Source organism: Trachurus japonicus, chromosome 12 (assembly GCF_045865225.1).
Source record: "Trachurus japonicus isolate A0001 chromosome 12, Traja_1.0".
Classification (NCBI taxonomy): domain Eukaryota; kingdom Metazoa; phylum Chordata; class Actinopteri; order Carangiformes; family Carangidae; genus Trachurus; species Trachurus japonicus.
This window is the reverse complement of record NC_140918.1, coordinates 4,521,478-4,544,672: the sequence shown is the minus strand read 5'-3', so window position 1 is coordinate 4,544,672 and position 23,195 is coordinate 4,521,478. Positions and strand designations below refer to the sequence as shown.

Here is a 23,195-nt window from a genome sequence, read left to right as displayed (position 1 = left end):
TTTGGACACCTCTGCCTCTGTTTCACTTTATGTTGCTAGTAAATAATGTGGTTGTAAAAGTAGTAGGCTAAAGTTAAATTATTTTTGTATGCACTAATACAAGGGGCAGAGCATAAGAGACATTTTTGCTTTTATTTTATAAGATATAATTTTTGTAAGAACCACAATTAATAAATATAGGTTATATATTTCAGTGAATAACAAATTGTTCTCAGCATTTGTTAGATAACTTTCTTTGCCCAATAAATTAAAATCATGTTGGAAAAAAAAACAAAAAAAAAACAGATGGAAGTCAGCAAACAAAAATGTCAGTCACCGAGACATTTAAGAATTCTTACACGAGAGCTTTGAATTTGTAATTTAATTTCAATAGACCATGTGTGAACATGTGAACATAAAAGAGATTTAAAAATAACACACAAAAGGTATTTATACACATGAAGTAGACTGTACCAGCTTTCTTGTGTATTTAATGTCTTTAATTGCAGGGTAACCACTACAAAACTATGTCTTGTGAATATATGTCTAAATCTATGTGCTGTGTAACATCAACAACAATTTGAAACTTGAAAATTTGTTTTTTGGTGTTTTCTCTATATAAATTCCTGTTTAGAGTCTAGAAGTTATGACTCTTTTAAAGCAGTGATAGGAAAGTCATTATTTTTTATATGAACAGATGCCAAGTTGTGGTTTGTGTTGTTTTATTTTGAAAATATTCTTCCACTTTTAAACATAGTTTTCTACACCTTTCTCTGTACTGAAAACAGGGAAGTTCCTTGGGTCCTGATTTATTGCAGCCTCTTGATACTGCCAGTACCCTCTTGTTTCATTTCGATCTTTATTTTGATGAATGCTCGTAAACCCATCTTGATTTTGTACAATGGCAAATCGTTTTATTTTGTGCAAATATGTATTTTTTTACATATATTTCTGTTTATAATAAAGATCTAAAGTTGTGAAAAAAAAAGGGGTAAATTCCACATACACAAAGCCAGATTTCTCCAGGCTACGCCAAATGAAACTTTATTTTATGTGGAACTTAAATCTTTTTATGACTCTGTCTGTAAAATATTTAAAAACAAGAAAGCTTTGAAGACATCCAGTCTCATGGAAAAGATTATGGTCCATATTGCTAGATAAAATCTCTACTGTTTATGTTTTGTTTTGTTTTGTTTTTCAATTTTTTGCATATATTTATTTTCTGGCTCTTTATTGTTCATAATCATCCTTCTGGATATGCATCTGGATACATTGTATTTTTCAATTTTTATTCATTTTATTTATTTATTTATTATTTCATTTTCTTATTTTTGTCAAGCTCTGCTATATGTATTATGCACTCTCTGTACTTTAGTGTTGTTTCATCAGAGCCGGCCCAAGGCATAAGCGAACTAAGCACCTGCTTGGGGCCCCGTGACTATTGGGGGGCCCCCAAAAGGCAAGTAACTTTTTAAAATTGTAGTGCGTAACTTTTGTCGATCCTTATAGAAACACTGCGTAATTACAAAAAACTTTGATTATTGTTGCATTTCAAATTGTTGTTGCACTTTTCTGTAAAGATTTTAAAAAGCAGATGATGTGTTTGCAGTAAATGCATTGTCTGTTGGTTTATTTTGTTACTTTTAGTCGACCGAGGTGACATTCAGGATCCAAGTACTATATCAATTTGAACATTAAATGTAAATCAACCCCAGGCTGCACTTTTAGTTAAATTTGGTGCCATTTCAGAATAAAAACGGATATGATGATTCGTAATGACAGAGTAAAAACTGAAATAGTATTATTGGCAGTAATAGAGGGCACCAAAATAAAGATTTAGCTCATAGACTGTAAAAAAAAATATAGATAAAAAAATATAGATTTAGCTTAGGGCCCTATGGAGGCTTGGGCCGGCCCTGTGTTTCATGTTTGTATAATGTCATGTTTGAGACTGTATAAAGAAGGTTTGTATGTTTCAATTTTGATAATAAAGTTTGTTAAAAAATGGACGTGACCATAGACTGTAAAAGGACGTGACCATAGGACGTGACACGGTATGGAATCCCTGTTACACCCAAGGATTTTTCTATTGTTTTTGATGCTGTGCCCTCGGGTATTATTTCCCTCTTTAAAAATCTTAATGTAAACAACAATTTGCCCATATCTTTGAACATTACTGAAACAGTAATGGGGAAAGCTTGTTTCACAGGTAATAATAAAAATAAGTTTATTCGTCAACTATTTCAAAAAGACATTGTAAGTTCACCCTCTGCTTTATCCTACTGGTCTACATTTGTTGGAAATATTAATTGGGAAAAAGTCTGGCTACTACCTAATAAGTTTTTTTTAACCAACAAGGTCAAAGAGATTTCATTTAAAATGCTTCATAGATTTTACCCAACTAATCATTATATACAAAGGCTTAAGAAGGACATTGATGTGAACTGTACCCACTGTGTCTCTGTCAATGAAACCTTGGTTCATTTATTTTGGTCTTGCCCACACACCAGACAACTTTGGAGCAGACTGGCACGCTTTATCAGTGATCATATTTATCCCCAGTTTAATTTATGCTGGAAAAATGTTTTGTTTGGCTACACTGAATATGATAAAAAAAAAAACTAAATTCTCAGTTTTATATGATTAATTTGTTAATTATTTTATCCAAATTTTATATACATAAGTCTAAATTTTCTGGTAAGAAGCCAAACTTCTTGGAACTGTCTGCATATGTTGGTCAATATATCCCCTCCCTCTGTGATTGTGAGAATAAAAAAGCTGTTAAAACGTATGATCTTTGTAAGCTTTACAAAACATTTATTTAAGTTTATGTTTTTTTCTGTCTTGCTGTCATCCCCTGGCGTATTTATGATGGTTTGGTTGTGTATTAAAGCAGAAGTAAGTGGTCCGGTCGTTTTCGCTAATGCTGCGTTCTATTTCGTCCCTCCTGACCGCCAGAGGCGGTGCTTTAAGCACTGGATAACTCCGCCCGCGCTAGCGCATGTCGAGTACGAATAACAACAATGTCACCTGTGACCCCTGCATGACCCCCGGGAGGCTATATCTTCCGGTGTCAGCAGGCAATCGGTTCCTTCATTCTTCTCGCGACCGCGCGTCGAGGTGTACGTAAGTATAGCATGGCCATTTAATTGGCCTGGTACAGCTATTACTGGCGTGCTGCTGGCTTTGTGCAGCCTCGTGCCTCCGTGGCGGGAGTAACGGGCTGACGCTCGTCCTCCCAGAGGCTGTAGCCGGCGATTTGCACGTTGTATGTTCTTTACCTGCTCTGTAAAGGTGGCTGGCTGGGTGGTGGCGTTTCCGCCCCTCACCTTCCAGCACTGCACGCAGCTGCTGAGGGCTGTGTTGCTAGCAGGTTTGTGCTGCTTTGAATGCTATTAACTGTTCTTTTTTGTGTTTCTCTGTTAGTGTTCAAAGTATTATTGAAGGATTCAACTGTGTTATTGAGGTAGGGTTCCAATCCCTCTTCTAGCTCAGTTGTGTTAAAAAACTGCTTACCTTGTTGGTGAAGGTTGCGTTCCTGCCCCCTCTCCCAACTTGGCTTTGTGTTTCAAGGTGTTGGCGTTTCCGTCCCGGCGACGTCACATCTTGTCTCTTTTTTGTGTTTTTTTGCCACCTGGTTCCGGATGGCGCATGCCTGTGGCAGCTGTATGGCGTCCCTGGAGCCTGAGGATGGCCATGACCGGTGTGTGTCCTGCCTTGGTGTGGATCACCTGCGGGAGGCCATCACCGATGAAGCCTGTATAAATTGCAGCATTATGCCGAGGTCGATAAGGCTGGCCAGGCTAGCCCAACTGGATCCACTCTCCTGTCTGCCCTCATTCCAGTCCGGGGGGGCGGATTCCTGTCGGGATGCTGCACAGAAGAGGCCTGCCTCACGGGACGTGGGTGCTGTCCCCGCAGGGAAACGACGCAGGAAGACGGACGACCAGCTCTCCTCGAAGGTTGACCGTCTGGCGGCTGATATGGAGGAGATGAAGGCGCTTCTCCTTGGCCTGCAGCCTGCTGGTAGGATGCCACATGCTGCTGCTACGGCTACTCGGGGGTCACCGCTGCCAGTGGACGATGCCATCTCCATTGCAGCTTCATCCAGCCAGTTTAATGATTCTGAGCAGGTTGAGTTGGCGACTCCAACGGTAGCGGGCTCCTCGCATTCTTCGGCCTCGGGTTCCCGGCGGGGCTCTGAGGATTCGTCCATGGGGGCAATCATCCGGGCTGCCCTGGCACGCCTGCAGCTTGATGCACCTACCGAGGGTAAGGCTCCCAGTGCTTTCTACAGGCGCAACCCCCCACCGGCGAAGACTGTGGTACCGCACTCTCCGGATTTTTTGAAGGAGCTGCACTCTTGCTGGGCAGACACGTCGGCCTTCACCAGGCCGGGGTCGGATGAGCGGGCCTTGGCTGCCATGGAGGGTGCTGAGGCAGTTGGCCTTCTCCACATGCCAGCGGTGGAGCCTGCGATTGCGGCCTTGATCGTGTCTCCGGATGAGGCAATGAAGCCTGACCCCCGGTGCCCTTCTGCCCAGTGTAAAGTCACTGATGATTATGTCTGCAGGGCTTACACCACAGCAGCGCGCATCGGCCGCCTGGGAAACACCCTGTCCCACTTCCTCTTGGCTCTCTCGACTTCTCTGCAGGATGCCCACGTGGACGACTCCGTCCGCGACATCTGCGACGCCTCCCTGCAGGCCTTTGCCTGCCAGTCGAGAGAATTGGGTCGGCTCATGTCCACTCTGGTCCACACTCGCCGTCACGTCTGGCTGGCCCAATCGCCCCTGACGGAGGCGACTCGCAGGGTCCTTCGTGGGGTGCCGGCGGCGCCTGGTGAGCTGTTTGGCTCCGCAGCCCTGGAGGCCTTGGACCGCACAGCTGAGGCGGATGAGACCAGGAGGCGACTGGCAGGTCTCCACAAGAGGACGCCTACCTCCAGCAGGCCGAGGGCGTTCCCATCTGCCCCTCCACGTCCTCCACAGATGCCCCCCCAGGCTGCTCAGCGGCCGTCGCGACGGGACACGAGGAAGCCGACAGGTGACTTTCGTGCCACAGTGCGCCGCTCACCGCGCCAGCAGCAGGCCTCTAAGCCCGACCGCCGTTCCTCCGGTTCCTTCAGGGCCCGGGGGCAGCGGCGCTAGGGCCACGGGGCCGGTCGTCGGATGCTTTTCCCAGCAGCAGCTCAGTCACTGGGCTGCCTGCTGTCCGGACCCCTGGGTTGTGTCCACCTTGACCCAGGGGTACGAATTGCAATTCCGACGCCGGCCCCCTGCCTTTGGCCGGGTGAAGATCACATCTATCGACGACCCGGCCAAGGCCCAAGCCCTAGCCCAGGAGCTGTCCACCCTCCTGGACAAGGGTGCCATCCTACCGGTGGACCCCCTCCTTCATCCATGGGGGTTTTATTCCACCTACTTCCTGGTCAGCAAGAAGGACGGCGGACTGCGACCCATCCTGGACCTGCGTGGCCTGAACAGGTATTTGAAAGTTCTGCCGTTCCACATGCTGACTACAGCAGTTGTTCAGCGTGTGGTCTGCCCCGGCGAGTGGTTCACAACCATAGATTTGAAAGATGCATACTTTCATGTCCCGATCGCGGCTCATCATCAGCCCTTCCTCAGGTTTGCCTTCCAGGGCCACCATTATCAATTCAGGGTGCTCCCCTTTGGGCTCTCCCTGTCCCCCAGGGTGTTTACCCGCTGTGTTGCAGCGGCCTTGGCGCCTCTGCAGGCAGGGGGCATGAAGGTCCTGCCTTATCTGGACGACTGGTTGGTGTGTGCGCCATCCCGGGCCCAGGTGATGCGGGATACCAACCGTCTAATGTTGCATGTGTCTCGACTGGGCCTCAAGGTCAACGTTGCAAAGAGTTGTCTGGTTCCCACTCAGCGGGCTGCCTATTTGGGTCTGGTTCTGGACTCTGTCGCCATGAAGGCCTACCTGTCGGAGAGACGCGTGGACGACATCCTCCGGCTCCTTCCTTTCTTCAAGAGGGGCAGGCGGCTGCCTTTCGTTCAGTTCCTGCAGCTCCTGGGCAAACTGACGGCCGCATCGACTGCCATACCTTCCGGCCTGCTGCTGCTGCGTCCGCTTCAGATGTGGCTGAACAGCTTCCATCTGGACCCGAGGTCTCACAAGCACAAGCTGCTCAGGGTGTCTCGGGTGTGTGTCCACGCCCTGGCGCCATGGCAGGACAGGGCGTTCCTACTGGGGGGCGCTCCTCTGGGGGTCCTTCCTTCCTTCCGAGAGACGGTTGCAACAGATGCATCCCAGTTAGGCTGGGGTGCAGTCTGGCGTGGCAGGTCCGCCCAGGGACGGTGGTCTCCTCGGGACCGCACGCAGCACGTCAATGTGTTGGAGCTGCGGGCTGTCCACCTGGCTCTCCGCCATTTTCTTCCGCACCTGCAGGGGAAACATGTGCTGGTTCGGTCAGACAACAGGGCAGTGGTCTCCCAGATCAACCATCAGGGGGGCACCAAGTCGGCGCAACTGTTGCAGGTGTCCCAGCGCCTGCTGACATGGGCCACGCCCCATCTGTTGAGCTTGCGAGCAATGTGGCTCCCGGGGGATCGGAATCAGGTGGCGGATTTCCTTTCTCGGCGCAAGCCCCCGCCGGGGGAGTGGAGGCTACACCCAGAGGTGGTCGAGCTGATCTGGGGCGTTTTCGGCAGGGCGGAGGTGGATCTCTTTGCCTCGAGGGCATCAACCCATTGTCCCCTGTGGTTTTCCTGGACGGAGGAGGACAGTCCTCTAGGACAGGATGCCTTGGGGCACGAGTGGCCCAGCGTCTTCCTGTACGCCTTTCCACCGCTGCCTCTGATCCTCCCGACGCTGCAGCGGGTCCTTCTTCGGGGACATCGCCTCCTCCTGGTGGCCCCATTCTGGCCAGGGAGGCCCTGGTTTCCTCTGCTGCGGAAGCTCTGCTGCAGCTCGCCATGGCGTCTCCCAGGGAGGAGGGATCTCCTGTCCCAGCTAGGGGGCCGGATTTGGCACCCCGACCCCTGCCGTCTCCAGTTGTGGGCTTGGCCGCTGCAGGGCCCGACACACTTCTGACCGGTTGCACTGAGCCTGTCCGCCGAACCATCTCGCATGCTCGTGCATCGTCCACCCGCCTCCAGTATGACTGCAAGTGGAGGAGGTTCTCTGCCTGGTGTGCTGACAGGGGGGAGGACCCCACTTCTTGTCCAGTGACCACCGTTCTGGACTTTCTTCAGTCTCTCCTGGACGATGGTCGTGCACCTTCCACTTTGAGGGTGTATGTGGCTGCCATTTCAGGGCGGCATGATCTCATTGACAGTGCTACCGTCGGGTGCCAGCGGTTGGTGTCTCTATTTCTGAGGGGGGCATTGAGGCTGCGGCCCACTGTGTCCCCGAGGGTTCCAGCGTGGGACCTCTCCCTGGTGCTGAAGGCCCTGGCTTCTTCACCCTTTGAACCTCTCGCCCAGGCTGACCTTAAGTGGCTGTCGTTGAAGACGGCCTTTCTTCTGGCTATCACCTCAGCAAAGCGGGTGGGGGAGTTGCAGGCTTTGTCTGTTGGCGAGTCCTGCCTACGTTGGGGGCCTGAGGGTGCGAGTGTGACCCTGTGGCCTAATGTTGCATTTCTGCCGAAAACCCTGCCCCGTGGCCATGTCAATCGCCCTATTCACCTGGCGCGGTTTGATCCCCCAGCGGCTGATGATGAGTTGCGTGTTTTGTGTCCTGTGCGGGCCCTGGCTGCCTATATCAGTGCCACTGCACATGTGCGGCAGACGGAACAGTTGTTTGTTTGTTATGGGGGTCGTACCAGAGGTTGTGCCCTCTCCAAACAGCGCCTTTCTCATTGGATTGTGGACACCATCTCTTGTGCTTACAGGATCAACGGTCGGGCGTTGCCGGCGGGGGTCAGATGCCACTCCACACGCGGTGTCTCCACGTCCTGGGCTGCCCTGAGGGGCGTACCCCTGGATGACATCTGTTCTGCAGCCTCTTGGTCGTCGCCGGGTACTTTCCACCGCTTTTACCGGCTTAATGTTGCTGCTCCCCACCCGTTGGGCGTGGTCCTTTGCCCTGGGCCTTCGACCTCTCTTCAGTAAGGTGGGTTGTGGGATTCTTCATGACACTGTTGGTATATGTCATCCAGTGCTTAAAGCACCGCCTCTGGCGGTCAGGAGGGACGAAATAGAACGAAAGTTACAGTTGTAACTACGGTTCTATGAGTCCCGGATGACCGCCAGAGCGCTCTGTCACTCAGAATCCTCGCGCGTTCACGAGCAGATTTTGGGAGCCGATTGCCTGCTGACACCGGAAGATATAGCCTCCCGGGGGTCATGCAGGGGTCACAGGTGACATTGTTGTTATTCGTACTCGACATGCGCTAGCGCGGGCGGAGTTATCCAGTGCTTAAAGCACCGCCTCTGGCGGTCATCCGGGACTCATAGAACCGTAGTTACAACTGTAACTTTCGTTCCAGGCAGGCTTTTGAAATCGTAAATTACAGCTTCAAGTCACAACTTACGACTTTGTAGTGTTTCAGGCAACCCACTGTTTTTCCGACCTGTTTTACCGGTGAAAGTCACTATAACGGCCACTCGTAACTTCCGACCCGTGAAGTCGTACCAGATCGAACTGGTACCACTTCACGGTCGGAAAAATACGAGTTTCCTTGAACGCACCATAACAGTCCTCGTCGCTACGTCACCACATTCACGGCGTCCCTTGGCTGCACACACAGCCCTGCATGCCGTTCTCTCTCCTCATTGGATAAAAACTGTAGGATACGATAAATGTTTTCTCTTCGGCTCAGAGCAGAGCAGAGTGACTGACAGACCCGTGTTTCAGACCAAACACTCTATGTAAGTGATTGCTGTCGGAAGATATAACTATTTAAGACTTATTAACACAAATATATCACTTACTTCTGCTTTAATGTTGTATACACTTATTTCATCTAACTGTATTCAGTCCTGTGTTGTAAATAAAGTTGTTAAAAAAAAAAAAACCATAGGACGTGACGTGACGCTGCGACGCGTTCGATTCGTTGCCGGAGAGACGAGCGAACGAACGAGCGAGCTCGAGCGAGCTTTGTTGTGAAGAAGGAGGAGGAAGAAGCATCATGGCGGAACCAACGGTCCGAATGTCGGGGATCGTTTTAGCTTCTCTGATGTTCCAGCACATGAACAGCGACTCGGACGTGGTGAGTGACACCGCAGAACTCAGATAAGAGACTCATGAATGATTCACACACCTGGTTCAAACTAACTCACCTGCTCTCAGCGGACATGTCTGAGCCGTTAGCTGCAGTGTTGGTGTTGAGTTGAAGCTAGCAGACACAACACAACGCAACACAACACAAGAGTCCAACTGAACTTTAGAGTTGATTAGTTGATGAGCAGTGATTTAAAGCTTCGAAGCAGTGAAGCTAAAACTGTCAATACGGTGTTGTAGCAACGTTTTAACCCAAGCTAACCTCTGGTAATATCATATTTAAACATCTGTACACCTGTAGACACCTGTCAAACATGGTTGAATATGTTTTTAGAGTAGGTACGGAAAGTTTTCAGACCCCCCTTCAATTTTTCACCATTTGTTATGTTGCAGCTTTATGTTAATCTGCACTCACCACCCCATCATGACAGCACAAACCAAGAATTTTAGAATTTTTTGTAATGTAACTAAAAAAGAAAAACTGTAATATCACCTGAATAGAAAAGTTTTCAGGGACAGGGCTCCAGTCTGCCCCTGAATGGAGGCATTTTGCCCCCCAAATTTTGATAAAGTGCAAGTAAATGTTTCCTCCATTTGTGCATTAGCAACTAGTAAATTTCCCGGTTTTTTTTTTTTAAATACACTGGTGAAATGTGGAAGAGGCAACTCAAAGAATCCTGTATCTGTCATGTGTCAGGACAGTGTTGTGGAAGATCTACTGTTAATCACTATATAATTTTAAATATTAGGCCTATATTTAAATAAACATTGTTTTTCTTTTTCAACTTATCTTTATCTAACTTTGATAATCTGTCTTTAATAACTCTGACAACTTTGCAGATAAACAACCATAATAACACATTCATTACAGATTACTTTGTTCTCCAGGCAGTAGCCTAATTAGCAAGAAATTAAAATGAACTCCACTTTTACCAGCTGCAGGATTTTAAGTGATGAACTCGTTAAATGCATCAAAAATGTAGACAACTATAAAATACTTTATCATGAAATGGACAATTCTTCTTGATGAGCATGATTATATTTAGATATTTAGATTATTAATCACAGCTCTACAGAAATGGAGGTGACATCTGAATGTTTTTTGTTAAAAATCTAAAAATATTCAGTTTATAGTGATGATATCTGTCAAAACAGGCTGAAATTAAAGGTTATTTATCGATGTTTGACTATTTTTATTTTGGAAAATGATCAATGGGCGAACAAAATAGTTACTAGTTATTTTTCTGTCTATTCATTCTCGTTATTTTGTATCTATACTCTTCAGTTTTATCTGATTATATGTTATTTGTTTGCTTTTTAATCGTCTTGTGCTTCTGTTAATAATCACTTTGTTTCCGTCTCTTTAGGAAGGGTTCATCCTGGGGGAGAGTAAGTTTGAGGAGCAGGTGACCATCAACGACTCTCAGGCGGATCACATCCACATCGAGGAAACGTACAGTGAGTTAGTTCACCTCAACGTTTCACTGCACAACTTTTATTTCGATACTTAAAGGGATAGTTCAACATTTTAGCAAATTGGCCCATTGCCATAATCCCTTATAGTTTTAAGAGTAGGTTTGTTACCTTTAATTGTCGGTGCAAGCTATTTTTAGAAAGGCCGATCTAAAAATAGCTTGCATCGACAATTGACCCTTCGCGTAAGCCCCGCCCCCTTGGTTACTGTTGCTACGGCGGGCAAGCTTTCACTCCCAGCCATGCTCCTGGCAGTATTTGGTATCGATTTCAAAGGAAATATCAGCAAATGTCTGGATAAACTGTTCTGAGATAATAGAGAGAAGAAGTCACAAAGATCATTCAGAGTTTTCAGTGACGTGACTCGCGCAGGAGGATAAAACATCTGTTCAACGACACGACTGGACAATGTACAGAGCAGCAGTAAGGACCGGTCATTTTACCGTCTATCAACCCACGAAGACTTAGGTCATCTCACTGGTCATGAAACGTTGTCAAACTGCAAGTTTTTGGGCGATTGTGAACCACATACAGCTTTCGCTGCTGTTTTGTTTTCTCCCACCGCTGTATCAGTCAGTGAAAGCAGTCCCTGCCTGGACGATCCCTCGCCTAAAAGCCCAGGTAGAAGCCCTAAAAGCCCAGGTAGAAGCCCTAAAAGCCCAGGTAGAAGCCCTAAAAGCCCAGGTAAAAGCCCTAAAAGTACAGCTGTCATTTTGGAGGTGAACATATGGTTATCCCCATATTTACACTTGCTCAAGTCGAAAAAAAAGTCAGCTCGTATCTGAACATCTCTATATTGCTGCTGCTGCCGCCGCCGCCGCCGCCGCCATAGTAGCAGCAGCAACAACATCCTTCTCTACAAACAAATGTTTTTCGTCCTAGTCTCAAAATGTGTCCACAAAAGCAAACGTAATGACTCACTGCGGAAAGCTTGCCAGGCCTATAGTTACGGTTGCTAACGTAGGATTGGACAACAGCCGTTTGTGGGAGGAGTTGGCGAAGGGTCAATTAAAGGTAACAAACCTACTGCTATGACTATAGGGATTTATTATGGCAATGGGCCAATTTGCCAAAATGTTGAACTATCCCTTTAAACTTCATGAACCTGAAGATACTTTTATTTTGGAAATAGAGAGATTGTTTTTTTTTTTTTTATTAATATTTTTGTCTCTTGGACAGATATCCAGAAGCACGTCGCCTGTCCCCAGCTCAACAGGTGAGTCTGTCTGTGTCTGTGTGTGTGTGTGTGTGTGTGTGTGTGTGTGTGTGTGTTTGTGTGTGTGTGTCAGCAGTGTGTTAACGTCACACTGTGTTTTTAATTGTGTGTGTTTGTGTGAAGTTTTTACAACAGTGTCGGAGCCGTGGACGTGGAGGCGGTGAAGAGGCTGCTGGCCGACAACAAGCAGGCAAGTGAACGCCACACACACACACACACACACACACACACACACCTGGCTGAAGAGGTCATGTGACCGTGGTTGGGGGTTCGGGGTTGTGTTAGGACAGGGTATCCGCAGGGTCTTGAAAAGTATTAAAAGGTGATAAATCAATTTTGGGAAAATTAATTTTGGGAAAATTAAGACCCTTAGTAAAAGTATTAAAAAGTCTTTTCACGACTTTATAAAGTCTTACATTTTGAAGGTATTTTTTCTGAATTAGCTGTACAAGAGTTTGAGTCCTAAAAAACATTGTGAAAGTGTGTGAATTTATTCATTTTATTAAAAAACAAAGATGAACCGGTACATAAAAAAAGAAAAGAAGATTGTTGTTTTGGTTTTTTGAGAGTGGAGCAATGTTTTTTTGGTTTTTTTTTATTATAAACTGTGCCTTTTATTCATTATCCTAGCCTATTTTTAATACTGTTGTATCATAGTGGTCTATAGTCTTTATCACAAACTAGAACTGTTAAGTTAAAACAGGGTTCCTACACAAGTATGGAAAGTATGGAATAATATGGAATTTGATTTTATACATTTCCAGGTCTTGAAAAGTATGGAAAATGGAAACTATTGTATGGAAATATATTTGTCTTAATACTTATTTAGTCTTATTCACATTTTGTATGCGCTAATTGTACAGTAGGCTACCTAGCTACAATCTCCTGGAAATGATTTGGTGACATAATGGCATACAAATTCAGAATAATGAAAACAAATGATTAATTGCATGATTTAGTAACATGATGCAAATCTAATTACTCAAATGTCACAAATTATTTTAATTTTTTTACTGAGACACTGCAAAAACTCAAAATCTTTCCAAGAATATTTGCCTTATTTCTTGTCAAAATGTCTAATTTCTAGTCAAAACTAATCTCTTTCCACTTAAAATTAGACTCATCACCTAAAAATAAACTTGTTTTTAGATCATTTGCACTTGTTTCAAACAAATTTTCACTCGAAATAAGTAGAAAAATCTGCCAGTGAAAGCAAGTTTTTTGTTCTTGTAATAAGAAAGAAAAAACTTGCTCCACTATCAGATGTTTCTACTTATTTCAAGCGAAAAATATTCTTGAAAGAAGTAAAACGTGTCTAATTCTCTTATTTTAGGTATAATTAGATTAATTTTGACTAGAAACGACATTTTGACTAGAAATAAGACAAATATTCTTGGTGAGATTTTGAGTTTTTTGCAGTGGAAGTCCGGAAATTAGGGTCTGGAAAAAGTATGGAATTTGGGAATTTAAAATGTGTAGGAACCCTGTTAACTCTTTGAGTGCCAGACCTTTTATAAAATGGTCAGTGCCATGTGCCAGCGTTTCGGGGCATTTTGAGTAATATTTTAAGACCAAGAGAATATTTTGTATTATGACTCTGAAAACACAAAACAGCTCAAAGGAAAGAGGAGACTCTCTATATAACTAGGGAAAAAACCATTTGTTTGTACCTTGTTCCATTCTTAATTTATCTTAAGTTGAATAGAGCCTGGTTGCACCAAAAAGACCACTTTTTTTCTAGAAAGCTGAGAAAAATGCATTTTTGTGAAAGAGAGTCTCTCAAGAAAAACAGTGATTTATCCGTTTTAATTTTGGCTTCAAAAACATGTAAGACATCTGAAAATTTCATTTCACATGTTTTTTCATTGTACAAAAAAAAACAAAACTAAAATACAACAAGTAGGAGTCTTACTCTGCAGAGTGATGCCTGCTCTCCTACTCCTCCTGCAGTTGCTGCCCCCTCACCCTCTCCTAACCCCCTCCCCCTCCCCTCTCCTCCTTCTCCTCCTGCTGCTTCCCCTCGTCTCTGAAGGAGGGAGACGTCATGGCGTCTTCAGCCTCTGTGCTGGACGCGGACGCGGCAGCGACTCACCACGCTGATCTCTCGGTTCGTCGTCACGTCGGTTAGGCAGCAACTGGTGAAACTGACTCCGCGATCCGCTTTCGCTTTGGCATTTCGGTGCTGATCATCTAGATGAGTTTACCTTTCCTGCCTCCTCCGATCACTTCATGCTGGAGCTATGCTAACAGCACCGTGGCTAAGCTTCCTCCAGCTCCACGTTACACTTGTTCCAGGCTCTGCCCGTCGTTTTCCTCTAGAAATAGAAACTTTTTCCAACTTTTTTATCTCTGTACGGATTGCACTCGTCTTCTTCTTCTTCTTCTTCTTCACTTCTTGCTCTGATCTACAGTCTTCTTCGTTCTACACATCCCAGAAGCCCCAAAATTACTCACAGTGGGTCTCATTCATGAAACGTGAGCAGCACGGATTTGTGTGTAAACCCTGAGCAGCGCAAATTTACGTGGATTTCCGCATTCATCAATCTTTTAGTAGCGCTGATTTTTTCGTAGCTACTCACAAAATCTACACCTGCTCCGGACTGTGTGTAGCGCTTGTGTAAATGTAGGAATGCAAATAAATACTGCTCGTCACTGTTGAAAATTACAATTTTAATACGTATTACTCTCTCTCATGTTCAAAATACGCCGACGCCTTTGAAACACGTAATTTAAACATGACAAACAATTAGAAATATTTGGAGAGAGAGACGTTTTAGGGATCGGACACGCACAAACACGTCAAGGCTCCATCTTATGATGATAATAATCTGATATAAAACTGGAAAAAACTTTTTTGTGTTGCTACACGCTCGGTGGGCGCACACTTCACCCTGCACAGCAGCGCAGTCGGCACCGGTTTGGATGGAGCTGTGACAGACGGCTGGTGCTTCTGTAACAATATAACCTGCCTATATAACTTCATGTGTTGATACAACCATGCTCCTCTACAGCTGAGGCTGTGAAGAGCCTCCTCCTCCCGTCGCTGCTGTAGCTCTGGAGTTGTGTGTATTTTTTTTTTTTTTTCATGTTTCATATCGAACTATTCTGGCTTTATTTCTTAAACGGTTCTTTAATAAACCAAGGACACTTAATTCACTAAATCTGTTACTTCCCTCCACGCCTTTGACCTGTCCCAGTCACCACTACTAACAGAAGAGAATTAAATATTTTTTCTGGACTCCACTTCACCCAAAATGACTTCGATCCGTGATCTCTCTTTTTTCTCTCTCTCCCTCTTTCCTCGTTTGCGTCATGGCCGCAGGTGAACAGGTTGCACCTACCTCCTAATATGGTGGTCAGGATCTCCTTATATGGCTATTCATGTATGGAGATCTATGCTGATTGCTGATCACCGGGGGCGTGGTGTTAGTTTACGATGGGTTGGCATTCATGAAGTTACACACGTGTTTACGATCAAATCTGAGTTTCCCGCACCGTTCATGAATCCGGAGTAGAGTTTTAGTAGAGTGAGCTTTTATGTGCAAATCTACACACAGATTTACTCACGTTTCATGAATGAGACCCAGTGTGCGCAACAGCGTCCCCATTTACCAGCCGCAGAAAAGTGCATTTGACGTATATATACGTCAATGGCACTCAATGAGTTAAAAGTGTCACTGATGTAAATGGTTACAGCTTGAAGTGGCGGTATGAAGGTATTGAACAATATTGAGAAGGTCTTGAAAAAGTCTTAAAGTTAGTATTAGAATTAACTTCAATATTCCTGTATATTCCCTGTAGGAGCGTGTGATTGGCTGGTACCGGCAGCGCAGGAGCTCGGAGCAGGTGATGTCGCTGAGGGAGAAGGTCGTCCATGACAACCTGAAGGCGGCGCTGTCCAACCCGCACGTCGTCTTCCTGCTGCTGACGCCCAGCAAGATGACATCACCAGGCTCCACCCACCGGACCGAGTACGCCGCCTTCATCTCCCGCAGCAGGTAGACACACACACACACACTAAAACACACACACACACAGAGAGACACGCACGCACGCACACGAAAACACACACACACACACACACACACACACACACGAAAACAGTCCCGTTGTCCTCCTGGGTCAAGGAAGGAAGGACGAAGGGAAGGAAGGAAGAAAGGAAAGAAGGCATCCTTCCTGCCTTCTTTCCTGATGGGAGGAAAAAAGGAAGGGGAGAAAAAAAAGGAAGGAAAGATAGAAGGAGGGAGGGAACAGATTGGGCCAATTTGGTCAAAAAGGAAGGAAGGAAGAGAAAAAGAAAAGAAAAAAAAGACTGAGGGAGGGAACAGATTCGTTCAAGGAAGGAAGAAGTAAGGACGAAGGTAAGGAAGGGAGGGAGGGAAAAAGGATTGTGGAAAGAAGGAAGGATGGAGGAAGGGAACAGGAGGGTTAAGAAATTGGAAATATTTTGTCAATTTTGCTTAAAAATAATTGATCAGCCTTCAAGCTGAATAAAAACTAATAAAACTTGATTCACTGCCTTGATGATATAAACAATAAGATGCTACACTTTATATCCTATAGTTGGATATTGATTAGAACAAAACTTTAAAATGAAAATAAATTGAATTATCAGTGAGTGAATAGTTCTGATTAGTTCACTGATTAGATTAGAGAAAAAAATCAAAATTGATTTATTAGCTAATTGACCTATGGCTAAGCCCCGCCCCGTCCACTCACTCGGACAAACAGTCAACATTCGGTGACAGTTGCTATGGCAACAGCTGTCACAGTAGGAGACATTTCACAGGAGGCAATTGATGGTTTTTGGAGACAGAAAGATTAAATATCATCTCGAAGTCACCAAAACTTCACTTAGCTTTACTGCTATGGCTGCCGTTTGCCGCGAAACGCCGATAGCGTCTATGGAGTTTTACATTATACGTTAGCATTAAGCTAGCAGACTTTATGCTTAGTTGTGATGCTGGCTAACATCTAAACATCTCTGACAATAAGTTGCCTCAAATACGTTGTTGACTTAACTTAGAACAGATGTAGACATCCTTGTTCATTTTATCCACGTTTAGTTGGTGTTGTGGTCTACTGCATAACTTTATCCAGAGCAGACACTTCTCTCGGTTGAGATGTGGCTTGGGAAAGGGTTAAAAAAATCCACCCCGTGGCCCAGCCTCTCGGGATACCTAGTGTCGGAGTTGCATGTACCCCATGCACACCGTTTGACCATTTAAACTTAAAACATCAAGAAAAAACATATAAAAACGAATGAAAACTGACTAACTGCAATGCATTTCAATGGACGTGGAAGCAGAGAATGTCCGAGTGTATGGGCTAGCTATGCGCACTGTGATTGGCTCATCGTGTTTGGGGGCGTGGCTTAGCCATAGGTCAATTGGTGAAGCTTCAGAGCTAACAGCTGAACCAACCTCATCATCCTGTAACATCCTGACTCTCTCTTTCTTCTTTACCTCCTCCTCCTCCTCCTCCTACTCCTCCTCCTCCTCCTCCTCCTCCTCCTCTTCCTCAGGACGTTCCTCAACGTTCCCGTCCTGGTCACTAATCTGGGTTTACTGGAGCAGCTGTCGTACTGGAAGGTGTCGGCTCCGTGTTCGTCGGCCGGTTACGACCTCACCATGAAGAAACACGGGTACAACACACACACACACACACACACACACACACACACACACACACACACACACACACACACCTCTGTCACATGTGACCTCCTCCTCCTCTTCTCCTTCTCCTCCCCTTCCTCTTCCTCCTCCTCCTTCTTCCTCCTCCTCCTTCTTCTTCCTCCTCCTTCTCTTCCTCCTTTTTCTTTCTCCTCCTTCTTCTTCCTCCTCCTCCTCCTCTTCCTCCTTCTTCTTTCTCCTCCTTCTTCTTCTCCTTCCTCCTCCTCCTCCCCCTCCCTCTTCCTCCTCCTTTCTCCTCTTTTTCCTCCTCCTCCTCCTGCTTCTTCCTCCTCCCCCTTCTTTCTCCTCCTCTTCCTTTTCCTTTTTCCTCCCCCTCCCCCTCCTTCTTTTTCCTCCTCCTCCCCCTCCTTCTTTTTCCTCCTCCTCCTCCTCTTCCTCCTCCTCTTCCTTGTGTGTAACTGTGACTTCCTGCTGCTTCAGGCCCAGGTTCTTCTCGTCCAACGGGCTCCTGAGGGAAGTGAACGAAGTGAATAAGATGAACGAGTCTCTGCAGGTGGAGCTACAGGTGAGGAGGGGGAGGGAGGAGGAGGGGCTGGAGTCGTGTGTGTTAACTTCCTGCAGCTTCACTCACACACACACACACTCACACGCTGTCTGTGTTTGTGCTGATAGAAGTCGTGCAGAGACGTGGAGGAGAGTGAGCGGGAGGTGGAGGCGCTGCAGGTGGAGGTGGCCGCTCTGAGGAGACGAGTCAGAGAGAAGAGGCGGAGCCAGAAAGGTGTGTGTGTGTGTATTAAAATGTTCATGTCCTCCTGCTGCTATCAATAAAGTTACCTGACCTGAATATTTCAACAATAATCAGTTGAAGCATCAAACCTCAGAGGAGAAGTGTGATCAGCCAATCACAACCTGATCAGACCAATAGAGACAAATCAGTTCCTCTGATCTATCAGTGTTGAAGTTTTGTTCTCTAAGGTCTGAGTGGACTTTAAAGGGATAGTTTAACATTTTTGGCAAATTGGCCCATTGCCATAATCCCTATAGTCATAGCAGTAGGTTCGTTACCTTTAATTGTCGGTGCAAGCTATTTTTAGAACGGCGGAGCAGAGCCGTGAGCTGCTCAGAGCTACGCTAAGTAAATCTACTGCCCCCGACATCAAACTCGTTACCAGGCAGAGTTGTTTTAGAGGTAAATAAAAACTGTCCCTGAAGGCAACGTGCATCAGTATTTTTGCATGAATTTCCCTCTAAAACAACTCCGTCTGGTAACGTTGTGTTATTATCTCATAGCGTGGTGAATGTGCAGGTCACAACTTGTCCACCAGAGCGTTGTGGAGTTGTTGGATTGTGTATTTGATGAGTTTGATGAGGGAAACCAAGAGCGTAGCTCTGAGCAGCTCGCGGCTCTGCTCCGCCGTTCTAAAAATAGCTTTTATTGCACCGACAATTAAAGGTAACGAACCTACTGCTATAACTATAGGGGGTTATGGCAATGGGCCAATTTGCCAAAATGTTGAACTATCCCTTTAAGTAGAAAACTGAGATAAAGTTAAGTTTATGTTTTTTGTCATTGCATAGACATACAACGAAATGTCGTATGGCAGTCTCTCTCCGGTAGCAGCAAAGAACATTTAAGTGCAAGGTGTCAATAAATAATGAAATGTCAACATATTAAAACGTGAACTAGGTGATATACAGTCATATATAAAAGCAACAGAGAAGAGAAAGGTGTTTGTAGTCGAAGGAAACTCTGTGTTGGACTTGAACCTGAAGCTCCAGATGTGTGTGTGTTGATACGTGTGTGTCTCGTCTCAGGTGTTCAGCAGGAGGATGATGACGAGGGTCTGAAGAGGAAGAACCAGCTGCTGCACGAGGCCGTCAGAGCTCTGTTCTCCTGCTCCTCGCTCTTCCACTCGCAGACTTTAACCCTCGACGCCTTCCCCGTCCCCGCCGTCTGCTGCCGCGCCGAGAGACACGAGGACAAAGACGAAGAAGGCGAAGAAAACGAGGACGATAATGATGATGAAGAAGACGTCTCGGTGTTGGACGCGGTGAAACCTCAGGAGAGACTGAGCAGGATGAACTTCAGGAAGAGACTGTTGGAGGCGACGGAGCAGAGGGAGAAGAAACGCAGGAGGAACCAGCCATGTTGATCGGTTATTGATCCTGTAAATGTTTATTTGTTCTGAGGAACTGATCAAAATCTGTTAATAAACAGATAAAAATGTTCGTTCGGTTATAAAAGAAGAACGTGTTGCAGAATAATTCACCTTCAACGGTTCAGGTTCAGATTTCACTGTAAAAACATTCAGGTAAAAACTTTTACAACCTAATCCACTGGTTTGTTTTTTAACCGTGGATGGGTTTTTTTTTAAATTATTTTTTTACCTTCCAGTTCTTATGAGAAATGAATAGTTCAGTCACAGACGTGTTTTTGAAGAAAACAAGTCAGAAACAGAACCAGCTGCGTCTGTGTCCGGTTTCTTTACGTTATTTTTGAGTACAAATTGTGGAAATGTAAAAATATTCAGAGGCTTTTTTTGTAAAATAAAAACTGAATTTCTGAGTTTTTAACTGTTGGTTTTACACGTCCAGACATTTGTGTTAAAGTTTTTTTGTCTTGGTTGAAAAGAAAGTCGAAATTGAACCCTCACATTTTAAAGAAATAGTTCAACATTTTGGCAAATCCCTATAGTCATAGCAGTAGGTTTGTTACCTTTAATTGTTGGTGCAAGCTATTTTTAGAACGGCAGAGCAGAGCGGCGAGCTGCTCAGAGGATTTCTTGGTTTCCCTCATCAAACTCATCAAATACACAATCCAACAACTCCACAACGCTCTGGTGGACAAGTTGTGACCTGCACATTCACCACGCTATGAGATAATAACACAACGTTACCAGACAAGAGTTGTTTTAGAGGGAAATTCATGCAGCTCATGGCTCTGCTCCGCTGTTCTAAAAATATCTTGCACCGACAATTAAAGGTAACGAACCTACTGCGATGACTATAGGGATTATGACAATGGGCCAATTTGCCAAAATGTTCAACTACCCCTTTAACACATCAGAGATTTTACCTGTTTGACTCTAAACGTCTGTTAAAGCATAAGAGACGAGTTTGAACAGTTTGTTTCATCATTAACAAACACACGAGGAGATGAACTTCATAAACTGACAGATTTAATTTACACACAATCACAGATTAAACAACAACAACACCAACAGCGACACTGAGCCTTTAATCCAGATGTTTGACTCCACACACGTTGGGGTCCCTCATGAACTGTGGGTGTTTGTGCGTCACAGACATGAAACCTGCAGTAGGAGAGAGAGTTCAGCAGAGTCACAAACACTGAAACAATCAATAACATGATCGATAACATCTTCAGTATTAGTTTTTTATTCATGTTTAGTTTTATTGTGTCTCGTTTTTACCCATGGCGTGAGATTTCTTTATGGCTTTGGACACTTCCTTCTGTTTCCTCCCACACAGACCTGAAACACACACACACACATACACAACGTGAGTCAACACACACACACACACCTGCTGCTGCTGTGATATCACACTGAGATCGGCTGCTCACCTGTGATGTGTCGGCCGTAGATTCTACCTGTGTGAGGGGAGATGAACTGGGACAGCAGCTGGAAAACACACACACAGGTAAACACACTTAGTGGTGACACGCCTCAATGTTGTGATGAAGATTCACCTGTAACCAGCTGTGACCAAAACACACACACACCTGGATGGGCTCAAATCTGATCAAATCGAATCTGTGTTTCTATTTGACCTCTGCTTTTTTCTTTTCTTTTTTACATTCTACATTCAACGTTATGAAATACAGAAAAGCTATAAAAACACTAGACTTTTATAAATCACTAAAAACCTATGTATGATTAATTGAAAAGATAACCACTATTTTCAATTCCATTGTATGAGGACTAAACAAAACAACTCCGCCCACACCAGAACGTCGAATAAATTACCTCCATAAAATGCTTCTTTATAAAAGAATAATAGATATTTATATAACTGTACACGGCATCTATACAGCACGAAGACAGGGAGAAGGTAAGAAGGGAAATTATGTCCAGAAATAAGACAGATCTGGCTCTAGCACCCTTATGCCTCCAACACATGCTTAGTTTGACTCCTTTATTCACAAGAGATGTATGTATGTATGTTGTATGTATATTATTTTATTTGTTTTTTTTTGGTTATATTTTGTTTCTTTGTTTTGGGTATAAACTCACCTGGATGTTTTTGTAGTCCACCTGGACGTTGCAGAGCATGCAGCCTTTCTGTGGCTCTTTGTACGGGTTCTCCATCTTTACCAGCTGCAACGTGAAGATGAAACAACAACCATATGTTATTAAATTAACACAGTTATTATCACTGATGTATTACTGTGACACCATATTATTATAATTAGTATTAATATATAACTAATTACCCACCACTTCATCTCTCTTTTGGACCACATGAGACGTTACACTTCTTACACCTATAGATAGATAGATAGATAGATAGATAGATAGATAGATAAATAGATAGATAGATAGATAGATAAAAACACAACGAAATTTCGTTTGCACATCAAAAAGCAGCATAAAAAGGCAAGAAATACTGTTTAAAATAACAATACAAAGTATATTGCACAGTGATAAATAAATAATGCACAGATATATTGCATTTGTACTGTCCATCAGGTGAGTCTATTTATGTGTATTTAATGAGAATGGAGAATCCACAGCTGTTGGAAAGAAGCTGTTTTAGAGAAATACATGTTGTTATCAGAGCAGCTCGTTCACATTAGCATTAGCATCATTAGCTGACATTGGGTCAGAATTACATTGAAAACAAACAGCGACAGTTAATTTTATGACTAAATAAACTCTGTTACATGTTCACAAAGGATTTAAAGTGTGTGTTTAATCTCACCTGTGTTTCCATGTGGAGGTAAAACAGGTTTTATCCGCAGCAGCAGCCTCAGAGACAGAAGCAGCATTTTGACCTGACACAGGGCCGGAAACTGTCCGTCACCTATAAGGGTCCGCCGGTGCCTCGTCACTTTTCTAATAGTAAGTTCCCACTACTTCTAAATCGGCTTTGTCGTAGGCTACCAAAGAGCATTAAATCAATTGAATAATTAAAAACATATGATTCACACTTTTTTAAAGCAGTTTTATGTTTCTATTTTCTGTGTTATTATGTTTCTTTACAGTTCCGAGTTGACTGTTTTCTCTTCGGCGAAGTTAACCGTTACCACCAAAGATATAACGGAACAAGAGAGTAATCCTCCCGGCACGGGAAACGTAGTTGCACATCTAACCGACGAATTCATTACTTAAAAAAACAAATCAGTGATATAATTTGTGATTACAGCGTCGTATTGATATTATTTAATATCGTATATGACTGATCACCAGGATATCTGTGATTGACACAGTCTGTAGCTCACTGTTAGCACTTTATGGACACAAAACGAGCAAGAAACGGACAAACTGAGCCCCAAAACGGCGCAATTTTAGCCAAATGTGTTTTCTATTTATATTACTCGTTATTCTGCATCGCGTATTGTTAGTTTACTGCAGCAAAAGTGATGAATAAACTAAGTAACTGGAAGCCTTAGCGTTGTTAGCGAGCTAGCCGGCAAACCGGAACCGGAAGTACCGGTGGGATTTCTCTCTCGCTCTAAC

The 23,195-nt window shown here is 44.5% G+C and overlaps 3 protein-coding genes across 4 annotated transcripts; 2 read left to right on the top strand and 1 right to left on the bottom strand.

The window, feature by feature from the left end:
- Positions 1-3,623: 3,623 nt before the first annotated feature.
- On the top strand, positions 3,624-7,038 carry LOC146976892 (uncharacterized). The gene is made up of 2 exons (XM_085794306.1): positions 3,624-5,025; positions 5,108-7,038. The coding sequence occupies exons 1-2, from the start codon at positions 3,624-3,626 to the stop codon at positions 7,036-7,038; spliced, it is 3,333 nt and encodes a 1,110-aa protein (XP_085650432.1).
- A 1,994-nt stretch (positions 7,039-9,032) lies between these two features.
- abraxas1 (abraxas 1, BRCA1 A complex subunit) lies at positions 9,033-19,786 on the top strand. Of its 2 annotated transcripts, none has more exons than XM_085792378.1 (9): positions 9,033-9,157; positions 10,536-10,626; positions 11,821-11,857; positions 11,981-12,047; positions 15,659-15,855; positions 17,382-17,501; positions 17,974-18,058; positions 18,166-18,279; positions 19,320-19,786. In XM_085792378.1, the coding sequence occupies exons 1-9, from the start codon at positions 9,077-9,079 to the stop codon at positions 19,644-19,646; spliced, it is 1,119 nt and encodes a 372-aa protein (XP_085648504.1). In that variant the 5' UTR covers positions 9,033-9,076; the 3' UTR covers positions 19,647-19,786. The 2 variants fall into 2 exon arrangements, with proteins under 2 accessions (XP_085648504.1, XP_085648503.1); XM_085792377.1 differs by having other exon boundaries at positions 18,166-18,271; positions 19,309-19,785.
- Positions 19,787-20,655: 869 nt separating this feature from the next.
- Positions 20,656-22,539, bottom strand: mrps18c (mitochondrial ribosomal protein S18C). The gene is made up of 6 exons (XM_085792376.1): positions 22,438-22,539; positions 21,954-22,000; positions 21,750-21,833; positions 21,080-21,137; positions 20,928-20,987; positions 20,656-20,807 (listed from the first exon to the last, which is right to left on the bottom strand). The coding sequence occupies exons 1-6, from the start codon at positions 22,502-22,504 to the stop codon at positions 20,731-20,733; spliced, it is 393 nt and encodes a 130-aa protein (XP_085648502.1). The 5' UTR covers positions 22,505-22,539; the 3' UTR covers positions 20,656-20,730.
- Between the last annotated feature and the right edge of the window lie 656 nt (positions 22,540-23,195).